The 20,109-nt window shown below is 45.4% G+C and overlaps 1 protein-coding gene across 1 annotated transcript in view; it reads left to right on the top strand.

Annotated features, from left to right (window-relative positions):
- Nucleotides 1–19,133: 19,133 nt before the first annotated feature.
- The window catches only part of LOC142791013 (kelch-like protein 10), a 97,394-nt gene continuing 96,418 nt past the window's right edge, over nucleotides 19,134–20,109 (top strand). Inside the window, exon 1 of the mRNA XM_075885407.1 lies at nucleotides 19,134–19,392. Within this exon, the coding sequence (XP_075741522.1) occupies nucleotides 19,223–19,392 (170 nt within the window). The 5' untranslated portion in view covers nucleotides 19,134–19,222. The remainder of the gene's footprint in view (nucleotides 19,393–20,109) is intronic.

Genomic DNA, 20,109 nt, shown 5'->3' with positions numbered 1-20,109 from the left:
CACAATAAACGGGTAGAAAACAGCTTAGGAGCTACAAAAAAAGAAAAAATAGCAGTGACTTAGCTCGGTTATGCCAGAATATATGTAGCATTAGCTACGGATGGACAGACTGACGAACCATAGATGGAAGGACAGACAGGACGGACAGACGGACCGAGAGATGAGCGGATGGACAAATGAACAAGCGAGCAAGCTCCCTAAAGTGCCAACCCACTAGCAACACATTACTTTAGGAGCTTCGAGGTCTTCTACGACGCGTCAGCTGTGCCCCGTGCGACATCACAGCTACTCTGACTTGTGTAGCATGGCTCTCGACAAGCCTGGCGAAAGTGCTCAGCCTTGGCCAGTGTAGCTTAGGCTACAAAATAACATTAACTTACAAATGTGCCACAAAACAAGAAGCAAAGTGAAATGAATAAACGCAAGCAGTTTTCATAACAAGGAACAGCTTGTGTACTAGTTCACTGTATTCATGACACTGCGGCCCAACGCTCGCTAAACCTTTCTAAAACCAAGGAGGTTACACCAAGCGAGTATAACGTAGCAACCCTTTCTTGTCAGATATTGCTCAATGTACATGCCAATGGCTGCTAAGGGGTAATGAGAGACAGGGGAATTCTGCTTTTAGTTAACGCACGCGCTGCGATTTTTTTATTGTTCAACAACGCACAGAAAAAATCTCCCACTGGCACCACCTTTGAGGTCAAAATCTAATACTGGTTACACACTACGACGACTACTACTGCTACGAGGAACGAATGGGTGCCGCTTTAAGGAGCTTCACCCCTTAAAGATCCATACACAGTTCGCTAACTAACGCAATCCAATCCGAAGCCTGTGATTTCCATAAATTCCATGAGGGTACGCGATAGCAGTGCTAGATTCCTCTCTAGGTATTATTGTATAAAACTCTATGGCTAAACGGGTAGGCCAGCGGCGTCTGTTTGTGGAGCGCGTGCTTGCGAAAGTGGGCAAACAATATGGCGTTTGCGATACCTTCACAAAAGCTTGTGCATCATGCTGCAGATTTTGAGCACCACCGAGTGTGCATGGACAGCAGTGGCACTGCCATCGAGAGCGTCACCACTGAGCGCGTCTGCACGCAAACGGTAGGCTATCGCGTTGAGTATTTTGTGCTTGCGGTGATGTTCATGGCCACTGTATATACTGGTCACATGGTCGTAATTAACGTTACTTTCCATATTTTTTTTTCTTTCTGAATCACTATTTCGGTACATCGCCTAGAACTGCAGCGTTCAAATGAGCTCAAACGGAAAGGTTTGAGCTCATTTGAACGCTGCAGTTCAAATGAGCTCAAACATCTTAGCGGCCAGGAGCTATATAGCTCCTGAACTAGCGTCCTTTACTATCGCTATGCACGCGAGGGAAGAGGAGCCTGCACAATGACACGAATGGCACTACTTTGTTTTTTTTTCATGAGCTTTGTTAGCCTGCTCCTATCGCTTGCTCCCATTGTATGTAGGATGATCTCCGCTCACCTGGCCACCCACAGGGAGGACGTGCGCGCCGCGTGGTAGCAATAAATAAACAGTTCCTTGCTTGCTAGCGTCTCGTGTGGTTGTGTCCTAACTGAGCGCGTAAGCTAGCGCATGGTGTCAGACGTCTGATAGGCGAACTCGGCACTGAAGATGGACAGCCTAACACCACCCGAGCGACTTTTACTGGCGATGTGTCTTCAAGAACTGACGCTAGCACCGACTGGGTTACCGAGTTGCTGGAGTTATTCTATGGTCTGAGCTGCATGAGTAGACCATACTCGCTTGCAATGAAGAACGATGCTCGCCCCACGATCATGCCGCCAAGGAAAGTACCACACGCACTGTGAGCTCCACTCAAACAGGAGTAGGCCCGGATTGTCTCGCAAGGCATATCATGTGCAAAATGGAAGAGCCGGCAGACTGAATGAGTTCCCTTGTTATTAATATGAAGAAGAATTGCCGTTTGCGAATGTGCCTGCACCCGCGGTACAATATTGAAAGCCTTAGACGCGAGCATTATCAGCTACCCTCACGTGAAGGAATAGAAGCAGAGCTGACAGGAGCGGTGATGTTCACCAAGCTTCGTGCTAATTGCGGGTTTCACCAGATCCCCCTGGACGAAGACACGTCAGAAATATGCGCGTTAAGTACACCATTTGGAAGATACCGATTGTCGCGCCTTCGGTTTGGTATCGCGTAAGCCCCCAAAGTATTTCCGAAGGCAATGGCAGAAGTGTTCGAAAGCTTGCTGGGCACACACGTATATGTCGACGATATTTTATTCTGGGGTGCATCAAAAGAGCAGCGTGATCAACGCCTGCGTGCAGCACTGATGGCACCGAGAAAGGCTGGCCTGACACTGAACAATAAAAAGTGTCTGTTCGCCATGGCCAAAGTTAAATTCCTAGGAGACTGCATCAGCAAAGAAGGAATAAAACCCGACTCCAACCTCATTGAATGCGTTGCCAACATGCAAAAGCCGTTGAGTAAACTGGAAGTTCAAAGATTTTTGGGCATTATGAATTACTTTGTCCAATTCATACTTAATCTCTCAAAAAGAACTGAGGCTCTCAGGTCATTTATAAAGAGTGATGTTGAATTCATATCGGAAGTTAATCATGACAAAGAGTGGAAGGATCTCAATAGGGCTTTGGCATCGGCTCCAGTGATTGCAGTTTTTGACCCATAAAACAAGTGAACCAATCAACTGATGCATCAACCTTTGCAGTGGGCGCTGCACTTTTTCAGCTCCATGACCAATATTGGCGTCCAGTGCGTGATGCTTCAAGGGTGCTGTCATAGACAGAAACTAAATATGCCCAGAGTGAAAAGGAAGCGCTGGCTATGACGTTGGCTTGTGAGCGTTTTTGGGAGTTTGTACTGGGGTTATCAGTGACAGTCGAAACAAACCACAGATCTTTGCTTGCTAATGCACAGAAGAACTTTATTGAAACGCCGCTACGTTGCAGCAGTATTTTTTAGGCTAATGCCTTTCGATATCGAATTGCAGTATGTTCCTGGAAAGCATCTGCCAGTGGCGGACACACTATTGAGAATTCCAGGAACTTAACCGAGTGATGTAGTAAACGAACAATATGTGTGTATCCATGCGACTCGCGTGCTAGCTAGCGTTATAAGCGAGGACAGTGACACTTAACTGACCTCTGCTATCCTAGAGGACTCATACCTCAAGCAAGTGGTGGAGGAATTCCAGGAAGGACGACCATTTTCAGGGGAACTTGCTCCATTTTGTCAGAACTGTCATCTGTTGATGGAGTGGTTTTGCGGGGCTGCAGGGTGGTCATCTCAAAGAGTCTTCGGCGATCCATGCTGCGACGTCTTCATGAGGGCCATTTGGGGATTAGCAAGTGCAAAGCCAGAGGACGCCTTCTGATGTACTGACTTAGGGTGAATGCAGACATCATGTCACTCATTAGCAAGCGTGCTACATGTCAGCACATTGCCTACCGACAACCTTCAGAGCCATTGTTGCTGAGGCAGGCGCCAGCGCGATCGTGGCAGTGAATTGGTGTCGACCTGTTTGACCACGGGGGCGAGTGTTACATGGCTTCCTACTGTGCCTACTCCAACTAACCCCAAGTAGAACAGTAGCCTCAGTCAACAAGCCAGGTCATAGTGGACACACAAGGTACACTGTTTCCTCGCCACGGTATACCCGTTGAAGCCTGCACCGATGGAAGACCACAGTTCACTTCTCGCGATTTCAGACAGTTTGCAGTAAAATGTGACTTTACTCACACCATATCCTGCGCACACTTTCCCAGGGCCAATGGTTTGGCTGAGAAGGTGTTGAAGGTCATAAAGCACCTCTTAAAGAAAAGTGAGTACGCTGGCAAGGTGTCTTGGGTTGCACTGCACAATTATCGAATCTCGCCTCTGATGGACGGACCCACACCGAGTGAGCCCCTTATGGAACGGTTGCGCAGGGGACTACTTCCAGACTTTTCAGCGGCTTCAACACCGTCAGTTCGAAAACATCCGCAGGATCTATGCAAGGGCTACCTTTGACACCCCTCTCCGAAGGGGACATTGTCATAATAAGAAACAAGAAGCGGTGGTTGCCGAATGCCCGAGTAGAGAAACTTGCTGGCCCTAGATTTTACATAGTCTGTACAGGTGAAGGCTGGCGTTATCGAAGCAATCATGTGTACCTTAAAAGGACGCCCGAACACTAAGCCCCTACTGGATGATGGTGATATCACGCCGATTAACGCAATTCAAATATCACACAAAATATATCCTCGTTAATTGGAGAAACATCATGTTTTCACGTAATTCCTCGCTAGGTTCGACATATATTATACTCTCACCTTTAGGTACAAAACGCGCGTATATATAGAAATATGTACGTATATATGTGCAGATGTATGTATGAATAAATTAGAGAATCTATGAATGTGTGAATATGTATTACAATACTGTAAGTTTGTGTCTTTTGGATTTATTTATATGTAATGAAAACAGCCTCGAGGCCTGATTCTGTATGTCTATTTAGCCTATTTTATGTATAGCTATGTCGCCTATTTTTGCATTCAAAATGTTGTTGATTTCTCTTATTTTGCTGTTTCTTGTATTTTCATAAGTATTATTCAAAGTAGCACTGTCTGCTGACCGTTTTAACATGTCGCGTAGCGAGCCTACGACAAGCAAAATGACCTTAAGCTTCGCTTCGTTTTTCTGTATTTTTCAGAAATAAATCTGTTAGAATCAAATCAAGAATTTCGTCGCCTATGCAGCAGACACAACGTATCGCCCCGGATACAGTGCCCAGCTTGACAACAGCATCCGGATCACCGAGGGATCAACATCCATTACAACAGGCGCCTGCGTCAGATGCTCTACTGAACCAGTCGGCTGCACGTGCACCACTCATCGCGAATCACCCATCAAGGTACCCTGGCGTGGTCCCGGCCCAGCGTCAGGTCACTTGCCAGACACAAGAAGCAGCCGACTCGAGTCTCAGAAGGTCAACTAGGCTACGTAGAGCAGCGAAACGCTTTACCGACTACATCACCTAGAGAAAAAGGAGGATGTACGAGGCGGGCCACCGTTTAATAAAGTGGGACGACCCTCCCTCGCCTGGCCACCTGGAGGGAGAGCGCGCTCTCCACGCGGAAGCCACCAATAAACAGTTTCTTACTTTCTGGCGTCTCGTGTGGTTGTGTCCTTACTGAGGGCGTAAACTACAACACTCATAACAGAGGTATATAGGGCGTCGAGCTAAGTGATCGAAGGATGGCCACACAGAGATGTTCCTAGACACGTGGTGTAAGGCATAAATTTATTGACCTTGACGGCGATCACTGGAGAGGCCGGCACAGCTGTCACTGTGATGCAGTAAACATAGTACAGGACATCGACATCATGTCACTCGCTTATGCCATCAGCGGTGCAGCGCACTTGCTTTAATCCTTGAGACTGACAGGTTTTCTCGCTTACAGGTTTGTTTACCGATCGATGCCGCTTTGCCGGACGCACCCGAGCGAGCTGTAATGGCAATGATTTCTTAGTAACCGTCGCGGCAGGTATATAATTCACCATTGAAACTGAAATGGGTGAAACAACTCAGCATTCATCCTCAAATACGCAGCTCAGTCAGGTCTTTTTAAGGGGCGAAGCCCGTTATGGCGTGGCTTGTGCGTCCGCCGTTGTCGTAGCGCGTAACTTGTGCCACATACCCGCATACCAGTAGCACATACCCACCTTTGGGAACATATTCGCATGTCCACATGTTACAAAAAACGTACCATGCCATCATTATTACGCTCTCGGGGTTAACAAAGCGCTGACCGCAGAAATATGGTACCTACTCTAATTTAGACCTTGGATTGTCCACTCAGTGGTGGTACTTGTATTAGATGAATAGATTACAAAAAAAGTGAGATGGTGGTACTTCAAGGGTTCACAGATGGACGAACGGACGCACGAATGGACAGACAGACAAGCAGAACGCGGACGAACCCACAGACACACACGGACGAACGGACGCACGCACAGATGGCCGCATGGACGGACGCACGAACGGATGCATGTACGGACAGATGAACGCATGGACAGAATCACCGTCAGATTGATGGACGCTTCGCCCTACTCATCACCATGCATTCCATGGGTATGCCGTGATTTTTTTTTTTTTTTGAGTGACCATGCTTACGCGAAAATTCAGCGTCGCGAATCTGAGCTAAAATCTCTGATAAGTACAACAGTGTAATTCGCGAACCTGTACGCACGCGAATTGATTAAGTTTGTTTGTACCAGGTTGCAAAAAACGATTTCTGAAACATGGGATCACAGTGACCACTTTGTTCCGCTCTTGTATGATTAGAGAAATGCTCGATGCTGTCTCTAATTATTGTGCTGGAGTGAGTTTCGTGCATACCCCAGAGTCTAGAAGCAGCGGAATGCATGTTCGATAAAGCCGAGAATGGAGAAGCAAACCAACCTTCATTATCGCGTGTGCAGAAATCACCGGCGCGAAAAATATTCTGTGTACTGTGTTAGGACTAAAATCTTCAGTGAGTACAACGTGGGACTTTTCGGGAATGTACACATAGAAATTTATGCATAGGCAAGCAAGCTTGTTCTAGCTGTCTGAAGCGCAAGGGCGGAGACAATGATTAGGTTTTGATTCTGTTCATTTGCGCTGAGTATTGGGACTTCTCTCCTTCTGTTTGCAGACGTGATGTGCTGAGCTGCTGGTACACGAATTCGTTGATTCCAGAGACTGGCAGAGTCACTAAAAACAAGGTACGGTAATTGTAAGTAATATTCTAGAAATTGATGAGTGCATGTAATGCAGCGGTCCCGCAGCACATCACGCCAGTCTACACAGGCTGCGCAGAGAATTACGTGTATTGAAATCACTGTTTAAGGAGAAAAAAGTTCATGCGGGTGCAGTTTCATTTATTAAAATGTATCTGTTATAAAAGTCGTCCGGTGATAATGCTGCTGAAAGTAGCAGGCCACTCACACTACGGCTGTTGTGAACAGCAATGCTATGGCGGGAAAACAGCTCAAGATATATACCCTTAGAAAAGGTCACACGAACTTACTAACCAATGTAAAAGCATCCTTCGCCTTTTCGGTCACTTGATACTGCTGTGAAAACTTTAGGGTGGGTTGTCGCCGTGAGTCGTGCGCGGCAGTCCAAGCTGGTCTAAACGTTCCCTCTCGGCCATGCACTTTCCGCATGAAAGCAGATACAGGTGTGTCCCATCACACTTGCCTCAGTACACGTAACTGTATGGAAATGTGAGAATGCTTTCATTTACATATTACCCGATTAATTCCATAACAATTGACGATTTTTTTTAGCAGAGCGCCTTTTCACGTTGGGAGACCATGGCACCATGCGCACGCGCTCTGTCACCGTGCAAGACATGGCAATAACCGCACATTGGCTCTCTGAACTGTTTGTTGTAAAACACCCTAGGTTGTGTCGCAGCTAATACAAACACAACCAACGCTTGAAAAGTGAGAAAATCCGTGGTTGAACTGCCTGGATCACTGGAGTTGTCGGTCAATTCGCACAGACGCACACAGCCACGTGATGTCAATTTATACGTCACTGAAAGATTACATCAGATGCCAGGCGCCCTAGTACGTTCGCGCCCCCAATACCCCTCTTTCTGTTTTTCAGTGGTGAATACTCACTTCCTGTTTTTCAGTCATTCAGTTGTGAAATGATCAAGAAAAACAATTTCAGGTATCAAGCGCAATCCTATGCAATAGCAACCAACAGATTGCTTTTTTTTGTCGATGCAAGCTGACACAAAAGGTGAAGGCCCAACCTCGATCCGATAATTGCAGTTTCTTGATAGCGCATTATTTTTACACGCTTTGCATTTTCATAATCATCTTGTTGCATATTTTCAGACGGAAGAAAACTAGAATTTTACACCCTGTTTGCAATGTGCAAACTTACTCTCTATGAAACACGAATGCCAAGAGCATTCTATGCAAAAAGAGATATCTCCGTTAGGCTTAACAAGCCGCAATTTGCATCATTCGGCGACATCAAACTCGAGAAGATTGGCTTCAATGCCACAAATATTATTCCGTCATAAACAAAAATAGCTGTAACACTAAATCGGTTTAAGTTAGAAAAATGCGACTTCACTCGGTCAGCTTCGATTGTCTGAGCTCATAGAAAATTTGACGTCAGTTAATTTATTTATTTGGGTTTAAATAGATAACACTTTATTATACCTAATTGTGTTTCTATTAGTAGGGTGATGCCATGATTAACAATGGTTAAACAGGTTGATCTATTCTTACCTGGGCCCCGCCTGATTAGCCTAATTATGCTGAATCAGTTTAACTATGTCACATAAAGCATTGGATGAAGTGTATGCTTCGTTGAATCAGAGGCTAACTATTCAAGTATAACCGGTAATTATCTTCAATAGAGAATTGTTATTGGTAAATACACTTAATTAGTATAGAGTGGACAAAAAGTAAATACTAACTTCCTGGTGGATTCTCTGAGCTGATCGGGAATTCGACATTAAATAAATGGTAATCATTATGTTTGTCTTGTTAACACTATGCTATCAAATATGACTAATTTGATTCGGCAATATTTACCTGCACTCATATGGGCTCATCTAAGCTTGACTCGGCGTAACATGAAAGGAGAAAGCTAGACAAGACCTGATTAGAAGCAGCCTGAGTAAATCTAGATATGCCTAGCTTTATTAGGAGATACCATGCCAAGCTATTTATGACTATATAATGATAGTATCGGCGGCTTTACGTCCAAAAACCAGAACATGATTAGGGGAGATGCAATTGTGGAGGGCTGGGAAAAATTTGACGATCTCGTATGACCCCACCCCGATGACCAAAGCACAGGAGCCAATTCGCTCCGCGACTAAAGAAATAGTCCCGCTCATAAAATTCTGATCGACTGCTTCTAAAACAAGTATTTGTCGGTATAGATGAGAGTTTGTGTATCGTGATGAGTGCTTTGGTAAAACTATAATGGTGGAAATGCCGGATCGCGAGAGAAAAATCCGTGCCTTCTACAACCCTGTGCGTCGTCTGCTACAGAGCAGGATTGACGGCGCCGGGCGTGTAATTGTAAAGCAGTCACTGGTTTCATAGCCTAAGATTCGTATGTACTTTTTGTGTGTTTGCGCAAGCTTTTTGCTTTCATTGCGTCAGGTGTTTTTTTTTTTCGGACCAGCAATCTCGTGAGTTTCCACACGTTAGCGCATGACATTCAGTGAGGAGGAGGAATACACTTTAATATAAAAAACCAGCAGGTTTAGGTGGCTGGGCCTAAGCCTCCTATGAGGAGACGTCAAGGGCTTGTCTCGACGCTGCCTCACGGGCGTGCTGGGTCACCCAGGTTTGGTCGTAAAGAGCAGAGTTATTCAGTTATACCAGTTGCGAAAGTGAATTCCAATATTCAGACACGCAGTTGGCCCGATTTCCGGGAGTTTGCTGACGTTCACGCTGCCTGGGAGCGGCAACACAAATAATGCGTTTAATAGTGGGCGCTTAATAGGTGGCGCGACCATCTGCTCACTCCCAACAAGGGGCCCAATGACGTGTTTTAATTTCGACACATGGAGCCTATGGGGAGTTTCGCAACTCATATAATTGAATAACTCTGTTCCGTGCATGTTTTCCGCCATGCAGCCCAGTGAGGTGACATCGGAACGCGATCCTTTGTTGCCGTACGATACTTGTGTCGACTCGATGGCCAGCCACACCACGAAGGAGCTTCAGCAAGAACAAGAGTGGCCACATCCTGAACCACTATCAACGCTACATGATCTTCCACTGCTACAAGTACTGGCGCAACAGGCAGCCTGAACGCAGATTGGAGGACACGAGCAAGTTTGTCGCCGACATGCTCGGTGTCGGCGAAAGGACTGTGTTCAGGGTAAGGGAGGAAGTTTAGGCTTTGCATTTTTCGGGTGGCAAAGTGACGACGCCATTGCGAAAGCGCCCACGCTGTGCGGAGAAGACAAGACGGAGCGCGAAGTTTGACAGCTTCACGTTGTGTGCGTTGAGGTTATGTGTGCACGATTTCTTTCTCTGCAACGAGATACCGACGGTCGAGAAGATAACTGCCGAGTTCTGGGACCGCATAGAACTCCCATCACTAAGGCTGTGTACTATGCCTCGCCTGCTTGCCGACATTGGCCTAAAGCATATTAGGAGAAGCCGCAACTCATTGCCTATCGACCGGGATGACATCTCAGATTGGCACGTGCACGTGATGGACGTAGAGGCAAAGTTTAGACTTGACAAGTGGGCGAGTGAGCTCATTCAACCCATCATCATCCGGCTGGGTGAAGATGACACTGATGAAAGCGACGACGACTGCGATCTCTCTGGCATTGAGACATTTGGCGATGCACAGCGGCTTTCTATTATTTGAAAAGCAGCGCTTATTAGGGCTCCCAAATTTTTTCCCGGTGGGTTTGCAAGAGCCAACCGTCCATTCCGTGACTTCTCAAACAAATAATCAGTTTCATTTATGGCGTGTTCCTTTCATAGTAGCTCAATTGCAATAGGCAACGTCCCTTACACATCACATCATGCTTGATTTGAGACGTGGCTTAGAAACATATTTCAATGGTGGAATATCTGAGTTGAAGCACTGTTGCTAACCCTGATCATCGTTAGCGAGCTCAAAATGCTCAATTATGCAGCCACCTTCAAGTTTGACATGCTTTATTGCTCCATTGGCAGTCTGCGCCGAAAACTGAAGTGCTATCATAGCCAGTGCTGGTGAAATAGCAGCAGTCAACACGAAACTGACAGCCACTGTTAGCAACTTGCATACCTAAGCGCATTCATGTGGCTGCATTGTTTATTTTGGTTATCTGGCTCACCTAAGTAATGCAAATCGGAGAACCAATATAAAACATCAGAAGCTTAGTGAGGCCCAAAATGCTCGTTCAGGCAGCCACTACCGAGTGTGAGGCACCCAATAGTCAAATAGCAGTAGTCATAGCACACTTTATGATTCTGTTATCGCTCTTCACTGAGAATTGAAGTGTTGTCATAGACAATTTTTAATTTGTCAATCTGACTTTGGCGAGTAACGCAAATGCAAGCTCAAATAATAACGTGAGTAACTTTTCTAGCATTGTGTTGTCGTATTTACCGGAAAGTGCTCAGGAATGTTGAAAGTGTTAATGAAGTTGTAAAAAAAGATATTGGTGCATCATTCTTTGCAAAAACAGGCGCGAAAAGAACACAAATGGGAATTAGCACATGGAAACATGAAACCACTCACATATTCACAGACATTCACCCAAACACGAGCGCCAAAACAGGCCTGAAATACAAAAAGGTAAAATAACAAGTCTACACAAAAATGCACGAACATTTAACGCATGCGGAAGTTGAACTATTTGGAGTCAGTTCCCAAGCACCTGTGCCTACTTTATCGTATTGTTTTACTGTACATAATGGATCTGACACCTTCACTGTCATAGGAACTCTTTAGTAGCGACATATCACAACAATCGATTGATTGATTGATTGATTGATTGATTGATTGATTGATAAGTGGGGTTTAACGTCCCAAAATCACTATATGATTATGAGAGACGCCGTAGTGGAGGGCTCCGGAAATTTAGACCACCTGGGGTTCTTTAACGTGCACCCAAATCTGAGCACACGGGCCTACAATATGGCTGCCTTATCACAACAATCGAAAAGGAGCGCTAAGCTATGTTGTGGGTAAGCAAGTCGAGCGCTGGCAGCGCAACTTATGCACGATTGTGTCACAGCAGGCATCATACAGCTGGCGCATGCAGTGAGCGAAACGTTTGAAACCACACAGCGGTACGAATTCATTCCAAGCTCAATTGTAACGGCACCAGCGTATCAGTTATAATTTATTATTAGCACTGAGGCTAACACTAAGGATAACATTAAGGAAATAAACACTGCTCCCAAACGCCTGACTGTTAATAATCCAATGACATTCTCTGAAGCATTTGTTAGTCACTGATTATTAGCATTTGTGGAAAGCAATCGATCGACGGTGCTACACAACACTCTAACAACGCTGCATGGCACTCGGCTATCTTATCACACTGCCAACATCAATCGGTCGTTTGTGTGCTCAGCTGGAAGCAACGAATCTGCGTTGGAGCTTGCTATCGCAAATCTTTTCTGTTGAGCAACTCGTTGGTTAGTTTCACCCGCGCACGCTCTTCTAGTTTATCCGGAAAATGGCTTTCCTCCTTCACTTCGCCACGTCCGACGAGAAACGCAGGGGCACATTTCACAGACACACCCACCGCTCACAGTAGATACCAGGCTTTGGCAAACTCTCTTCGTCGTAACATTACTTAGGCGCACATAAAACACCATGAAACAAACACGCACGTTGATTTTTTGCATCGGTATATCATCGCGGGATCCAGTTTCCAGATGAAGCGCAGCGCAGCGTCACCGATGTTCGCAGTAATCTCCCTTCGCCGGCTCACGGCTCAGAACAAGCACACGCGGCACAAATTGTGTATCCTATGCTCACAATAACATTTCCGGCATGACAGACCCCCATGCATAATTCGAATTCACTATGACGAAGAGTGACGCACACAGCCAACGGGACTCAGCGCAGTTCTAAGTGAGGGCGCCCATGTTAGGAATGTTCTCCGTTGGCCGGGTCCGCGGCTAGAGTGCAGTCTGGCGCATAACGTCACCTGATGTGTGCGTCTATTGGTTGAGGCTCATGTACATCCGCCTTTGAGGGGAAGATGCTGCTGCCTTCTTAAGTTGTACCCGACTATAGCGGAGAATATTAGAGTAAAGTAAAGTAGATAGAGCCTTGAACAGCGGCACACAACCACGCTGGGATATAAGTCAAAAAGCGGGAATCGGGAAGTAATGACAATCTGTGATTGCTATAAATATCGCCTTACTAAAGCATATAATCCTAATGTTAATGTTACCCGTGGGGACAACCGTCGACCCCGCAGCAGTGATGGGTCACTCATTAGAACCCACGTGTGACCGTGCGTTCAATAAAAAATGAACGATTTGATAATTTACGAAAAATTTTAGTTAGAATAATAAGGCGATCATGTTCCGAAGATTTTGCAAAATGAAGTTCATTTGATTCTTTCGGTGTGCAAGAGCCTCTGAAATAATGATGTTACGGGGAATAAAGTATACACGATGAATATACTGGCGAGCAAATGCGCACAACGCTGCTGCAGTCCGAACACGTTCCCCTCAGCACTTCGTCGTCGTCATCCTCAAGCATCTACTTAGCCCATGACATTATTATTCGAAATGTAATCTGCCAGTTTGGTGAGTAGCTATACAATATTTATTTGCATTTTGAAAATTATTCAGAGCTAAATTGTGACATCTAACTGCGTCGCTAAAACGGCGTTGAAGTAAATCCCACGAAGGCATTCGCAGTGAAGGAAGAAACTCTCCTGCACTGGGTATGAGGCTATGAGCAACGAGAAGCGTTCACGAGCGCTAGCATGAGTGGCAGCATCGCCACACCGTTCCAGGAAGGACACGTAACGCTTGCCCGTGTTCAACCTGCTGGGGTGTTCTTGGCTGATGATTGAGTGGTTTTAACTTTCTGTCTTAGAGTCCGATTCTATAGTTTATCTGTTTTTGAGTCTAACCATATCACTAGTGCTCATGTCGACTACTTCTCCTGGCCAGGCGCGATCCGCCTGGTCAGCGTCCCTGCCGTCTAATGAATTACCGCTAGATTCCTTTTTCCGCAGTGGTATCGACAGCATTCCCGTAGCACTGGTACTTACAAATGGAGGCTTCATCAGACTTGCAAACCCTCAGGTGGTTCAAAAGCAACTTAACACAACTTCAAACCATTTCCAGACCATCACAGATGTGCGCCCATTTGGGCGAGAAGGTATCGTGTGTAGGTCGCCGGATCAGACCTGCGTGCAGGTCTTCACAAATGCACCTCCTTTGCTGATACCCCGGTGAGTGCTTTTATTCCGCCTCACCTTGCATGTACCAAAGGCCTTGTACGGGGAGTCGACTCCAAGGTGAGTCCAGCTGAGACCCTAGACAGGCTCTCTGGAGCAGGCGTAATTTCAATTTACCGGTGTAATCACCTAGTCGACAACCAGAGGGTACCAACCGAATCTGTCATCGCGACATTTGTGGGCACAAAACGCCCGTCAGAAATAAAATTATGGCCAGTGATCTTCCGAGTAGAACCCCTCGCTTCTCGTTCGATTCAGTGCAAGAACTGCTGGAGATTCGGCCACAGTGCGGGAGGATGTAAATCTAACGTTTGTTGTAGCACCTTCGGAGAGGGCCATCCTTCAAGCAAGTGTACTGCAACAGCGGAAAAGTGTTGTCTCTGTGGAGGTAGTCACTGCGCCGACAACTCTGACTGTTCCGCTCGTTCCCGGGAGGTTCAAATCCTAGAAGTTATTGACCGCCACCACTGTTCTCGAAGGGAAGCCATTGACATAGTTAGAGACAGGGCTTTTGGATACTCTAATATTACAGCGCGCTGGACTTCCAGTATGGACTCAAACCTATCGCAGGCTATTGAAACTGCTGTGGAAAAGGCAGTGAGTAAGGCAATGAATAAACTCATATCTAACATTTGGGACTGTTTAGTGCAAATTCTTTCAAGTCAGATTGGACAAACAGTACAGACTAGTACAGAAACTTCAGTATTACACATTACCAGCGACGCCACACAGCTACGCAATGTAGTATTGGACGAACTTTCTGCATCTGCAGACAAGGCTAAGCAGTCAGGAACACAGGTGCACTTGGACCGACATTCGCCTCAGCCGAGCACAAGTACTGCTACAGATATGGAACTCAATATACGAACTAATAAACGTACCAGTTCCTCTATCTTCACCGATCTCAAGTCCAAATCTAAACGGAATGAATCAGCTATTTCGCGTGAAGATGCTAACAAGGGCGCGACATGCGCCTCTGCGGTGCGCTCAAAATCATAGGTCAGTTGAGGGTACTACAGTGGAACTGCCGTTCTATATTCTCAGCCTCGACCGACTTACATTACTTTTGCAATAATTTTAATCTTGATATTATAATTCTCCAAGAAACTTGGCTCACACCAGATAAAAATTTCCATCTTGCAGGTTTTCTTTCTTTTCGATTAGATCGCCCATCACGTGGTGGTGGTTTAATGATCCTTGTATCAACTAAATTATGCCATAGGGCAAGCATTTCTTTCAGAAAGTTAGACTTGGATTGTTAATTATTAGCATTAGACTTGTGTCTCCCCGGATACTACCCTTTTTCATTTGTAAATTGTTACTTCCCCTCCGGTGTGCAAAGCACGCGTTATCTTCACAGCGTTTTGGTAGCATGTAGAAAGGAAATTGTACTAACAGAATACTTTAACTCACACCATTTGTCTTGGGGTATAAGTGCAGATTCTTGTGGTAGGCGACTGTGGGAATGAACTATTGATCACAACCTCTCCTGTCTGCATAAAGGTCATGTAACATTTGTCCGAGGTCAAACTAGCTCTGTATTGGATTTAACGTTTTGCTCCAATGCAATCAAGATTTTGTCATGGGCTGTTCTGGATTCGGCAACTAACAGTGACCATCTTCCTGTAGTTTTTGACATTACTTGTCCAACAATAATTTTAGATCAGCCAAAACGCACATACATCAACCATAGCAAATTTCAAGTTTGCCTTCGTTCTGCCATTTCCAAGCTTGGAAACGCCAGTACTAAGGAGATTGCATCTATGATTGGTTCAATGCTGGAGGGATCCAGAAAAAATTCCGAATTTTCTATTCCATCCAATAAACGATCCTCCTCTCGTTGGTGGAACGATGAGTGTACGCGCGATTATAGAAGACGAAAATCTGCTTGGAAAAAACTTCTTAATCAGAGCCCAACAAACTGGAAAGACTATCAATTCCTTCCTGGCGTATTTAAGCGTACAGTGAACCGCGCGAAAGAAGAATATGACAGTAGACATCTTGATTATCTTTCTAAATCAAAAAATAAGCGTGCTTTGTTCACTTATCTTCGGACAAGAAAAGTACTGCCAGCACCTTTAGCGTTGCAGTCATGTGTCTTGACGCCGGTAGAAATGAACACCTCTCTAGAAGACATAGCGCAAGGTTTAGAACGCCGATTCAATGCGAATTTTTTTGGCTCTTCAGTCCGTTCTGGTAAACTTGCATGAATTTCCAGAAGTTTCTTTAGCTGAATTGAATCAGACAGTTTATGCTTACCGAGTACGGCCCCGGACCAGATGGGATTACGAACTCTATGTTGAAACGTTTACTCCAGGAATCGCCTAATCTTTTGCTGGAACTAGTGAATTATTCTTTAGGGAATGCATGGATACTTCCAGAATGGAAACTTGCCAAAATGGTATTGTTGCTACAAAATGAAAATGATGCATACACGTTGGATAACATAAGGCTGATGGCACTGACATCAAACTTAGTGAAATTAGTTGAGAGAATCATCAATATACGAATTAGTGAACTTATTACCGTGAGGTCAATTCTAAGTCCCTGTCAAATTGGGTTCAGGGCTGGTTGTTCAATTTGGGATGCCCATGTTGACTTACAAAGTCGGCTTCAATTAGCTCGGCTACATAAAAAATATGCTGCTTTACTTACCTTAGACATCGCTAAAGCATATGATACCGTGGAGCACTGTATTTTGATAGATCGATTAGAATACCTTGATTTTCCATCATACATAGTAGCGTGGGTTCACAATTTTCTCGCAGACAGGAAATTTTATTGTTTTAAAGATGAGTTTTCATCATCTACTCATACCCAAACGAGGGGAGTACCGCAAGGCTCGGTGCTTTCCCCGGTGCTATTTAATTTATGAATGAGCACCATTCCACGTAAACAGCATAAAACAACTTATGTTTATGCAGACGATATCGCATTTTTTGCAATGGCAGATAACATTCAGACCTTATATGAACGGCTGCAGGCTTATCTTAATATATCGGAGAGCTGGCTCGATGGCAACAGCTTTTTACTTAATCCGAGTAAATGTGCCCTCCTTGTTTTCCCGCTGCGATACCCCGTGAACATCTCTCTGTCTTACTATCATGAGGATATACCACAGGTGTATTTTGTTAAATACCTTGGAGTAATTTATCGCACATCGCTTAACTGGCGACCTCATATCGAATATATCGCCGAAAAAGGTGTGCGGGCCATAGGATAGGCATATTACGTAGGCTAAGGAACTACCGCATAGGTTTGAGAAGAGACACATTATTAATGACATATCGCATGTATGTTCGTCCCATTTTGGAATTTGGTTGTGTACTTTTCTCTGGAGTTCCAGCTTACAAGTTGCGGCCTCTAATTTTTCTGGAAAGAGAAGCTTTGCGCTTATGCCTTGGCCTTCCCAAAACAGTTGCCAACGATGTGCTGTATCTCGAATCGAGGGTCCCTCCGCTTTCTTGTAGAATTCGCCTTCTGACTGTTCAGAAATTCTTAAGAATTTATGAATCACCATTACGACATTCAGAAACAGCCTTTATTTCCACCCCGGAATCATTTTTGCTGCTAGATGGCCGCGATTTCACACGCCACAAATTATATTTGTGCAAAATTTACTGGAGCCTCTAAACGTACGTATATGCGACATCATGCCGAGTCGTGATAATTCAGCCCCGGTAGAAATTCAATTCGACGACTTTTTTCCTAATAATGCCAAATTACTTCCCCATAATATTTTGAATGGTTTACTACAAGATCACCTGCGCCGTATTACAACGAACGTTTTTTATTGCTACAGGCGCATCGCAATACGACGAAAAGTCAGGGGTTGGTATTTTCAGCCGGATTTTAAATTGGATTTATTCCCTTCGACTACGCGATTTCATACCAGTTTTTGTGACTGAGTTTCTGGCAGTAGTGCTCGCCTAACGCAAGTTAGATACAGCAATTACATCAGCTATCATAATAACAAATTCCCTATCTCTCTGTGCAGCACTTTCTGTTGGTGCTGATAATCCTGTAACAAGGGCGTTCCGTGCACTAGTACCTGTGCATTTGAGAAAAGTGCGATTAGTTTGGGTGCCTGGACATAAAGGTTTGTTTCTGAATGAAATAGCCGATTCCTTAGCTAAGCCGTCAATCAGCGAACCAATTCTACCGCTCTGTCCATCATCCGCTTATGTGACTGCTGCTCGATTCCGCAGACGTACGCTTATGCAAGTCTTTAAAGGTTCAGCACTAACAAACCCTACAGAATATCGCCATTTATTATATCCATGGCGAAGAGACTTTTGCCGCACTCGAAAACAAGAAGTAGCTATCACAAGGCTGCGTTGCCGGGTACCAAATCTAAATTACTATAAACACGGGTCTGCTCAGGCACCTTCGCCACTGGCCCCACCACGGTGGTCTAGTGGCTAAGGTACTCAGCTGCTGACCCGCAGGTCGCGGGTTTGATTCCCGGCTGCGGCGGCTGCATTTCCGATGGAGGCGGAAATGTTGGAGGCCTGTGTACTCAGATTTGGGTGCACGTTAAAGAACCCCAGGTGGTCAAATTCCCGGAGCCCTCCACTACGGCGTCTCTCATAATCAAATGGTGGTTTTGGGACGTTAAACCCCACAAATCAATCATCAATCAACCTTCGCCACTGTGCGCATTCTGTGATGAACTGGAAACAATAGACCATTTCTTTTTGACCTGCAGGTAGTTTAACACTATACGAAAAACCCTATTAGAAATACCTTTGCGTGGTATTGGTATGGACTTATCTCTGCCTGTCATTTTGTCTTTTGGAGCTTCCATTTCTTGTTTCTCTAATGGGACAGTATGCGCGGCCGTCCGGGACTATATTGATGAAACTAATAGGTTGACGAATTAACCAGTTTCATTATCCTAACATGTCCACCTAATTATATACGTATAAAATCACATTATTGCTCTATTCTAAGAATAAATTCGTTTATGTAAATTTTTTTATGCATTACATTAAGCACCACATTTGCCTAGGCTATCGGTAATCTTTCTGTTATACCTCCATCATTCTAAATCTGAACAGTAAATTTTAAAGCCACTCGATTCTTGGCCAATCCCCCACAGTGGGTATGCGCTACTAACAATAGGAGAACAACAACAACAACGAGAAGAGCAGAAGAAGAAGAAAGAAGAAGCCTAGCTGTGTTGCTGCCCCGCGTCCCACGGCCTCGACGTCCGGTGGAGTTGGCGACTGTCGGCAGCAGCGCAGCGAGATGAGCAACAGTGGCGACACAGTCGAGGAGGCGCTGAACAGGGACACCCTGGAGGCCATGTGGGACATGCGGAACTCGGGCCTGCTTTGCGACGGCCTCCTCAAGACCCCGGATGGCGGCGAGTTTCCTGTGCACAAGGTCACCATAGCCAGCTGCAGCGAGTACTTTCGGTACGCGAACGCGCATTTGTTCTTCTAGTGCACGTTCTCGTATGTGATGGCTGCGTTCTCAGAACTTCCTTACCGTTAGGTAACACAAAGCCTGCCACAATAGCCGCCAACGTGCTGGCTTTCCCACACCTGTTCTCTCCTCCTTTTACTGCTTTAGTAATTATTGTGATAGCAATTATATGGACACTCTCCACTGCGTTTCGCCATCGGCGTCGATGTGGATGTTGGCGTCGATGTCATACACAGTATATGTTTACGTATCTTTATATATGAAAACGCAAGAAGGAAAAAAATTCATAAAACTACTCCGGTGCGTGGAATCGACCGTGGGACCATCACGTCATGAATGCGAGACGTTAACCACTGAGCCATCGACACTCATATGACAGGCTATTTATAACTACCACTTACCGCTGTTGACAGGAATCTTGGGGGGAGGGGGGACTATCGTGTTTTCTGCATTATCATCAAGATGGCCCCATAAGCGTGCGGCTCTCATCTTTCACGCTTACATTGGCCAGCAGAGAGAAAGGGAGTGGACGACCTCTCACCCACCCTGATGTTCCGGGAGGAAGGACCATACGTCTTGGCTGGCATCAGCCTTGGAACGATTCTGTTAAAATTACGAGGCACACAAAGGTCACTGCAACCAATGCACAGACTCAGTTTGCGAAAGGAACGCTGTTTTCTGACACATAGAAGTAACAACTGAGATGC

The sequence above is a fragment of the Rhipicephalus microplus genome, chromosome 1 (genome assembly GCF_043290135.1).
Source record: "Rhipicephalus microplus isolate Deutch F79 chromosome 1, USDA_Rmic, whole genome shotgun sequence".
In the NCBI taxonomy this organism is placed as follows: domain Eukaryota; kingdom Metazoa; phylum Arthropoda; class Arachnida; order Ixodida; family Ixodidae; genus Rhipicephalus; species Rhipicephalus microplus.
The sequence above is the reverse complement of the archived record's forward strand: the minus strand, read 5'-3'. Positions and strand labels throughout refer to the sequence as shown.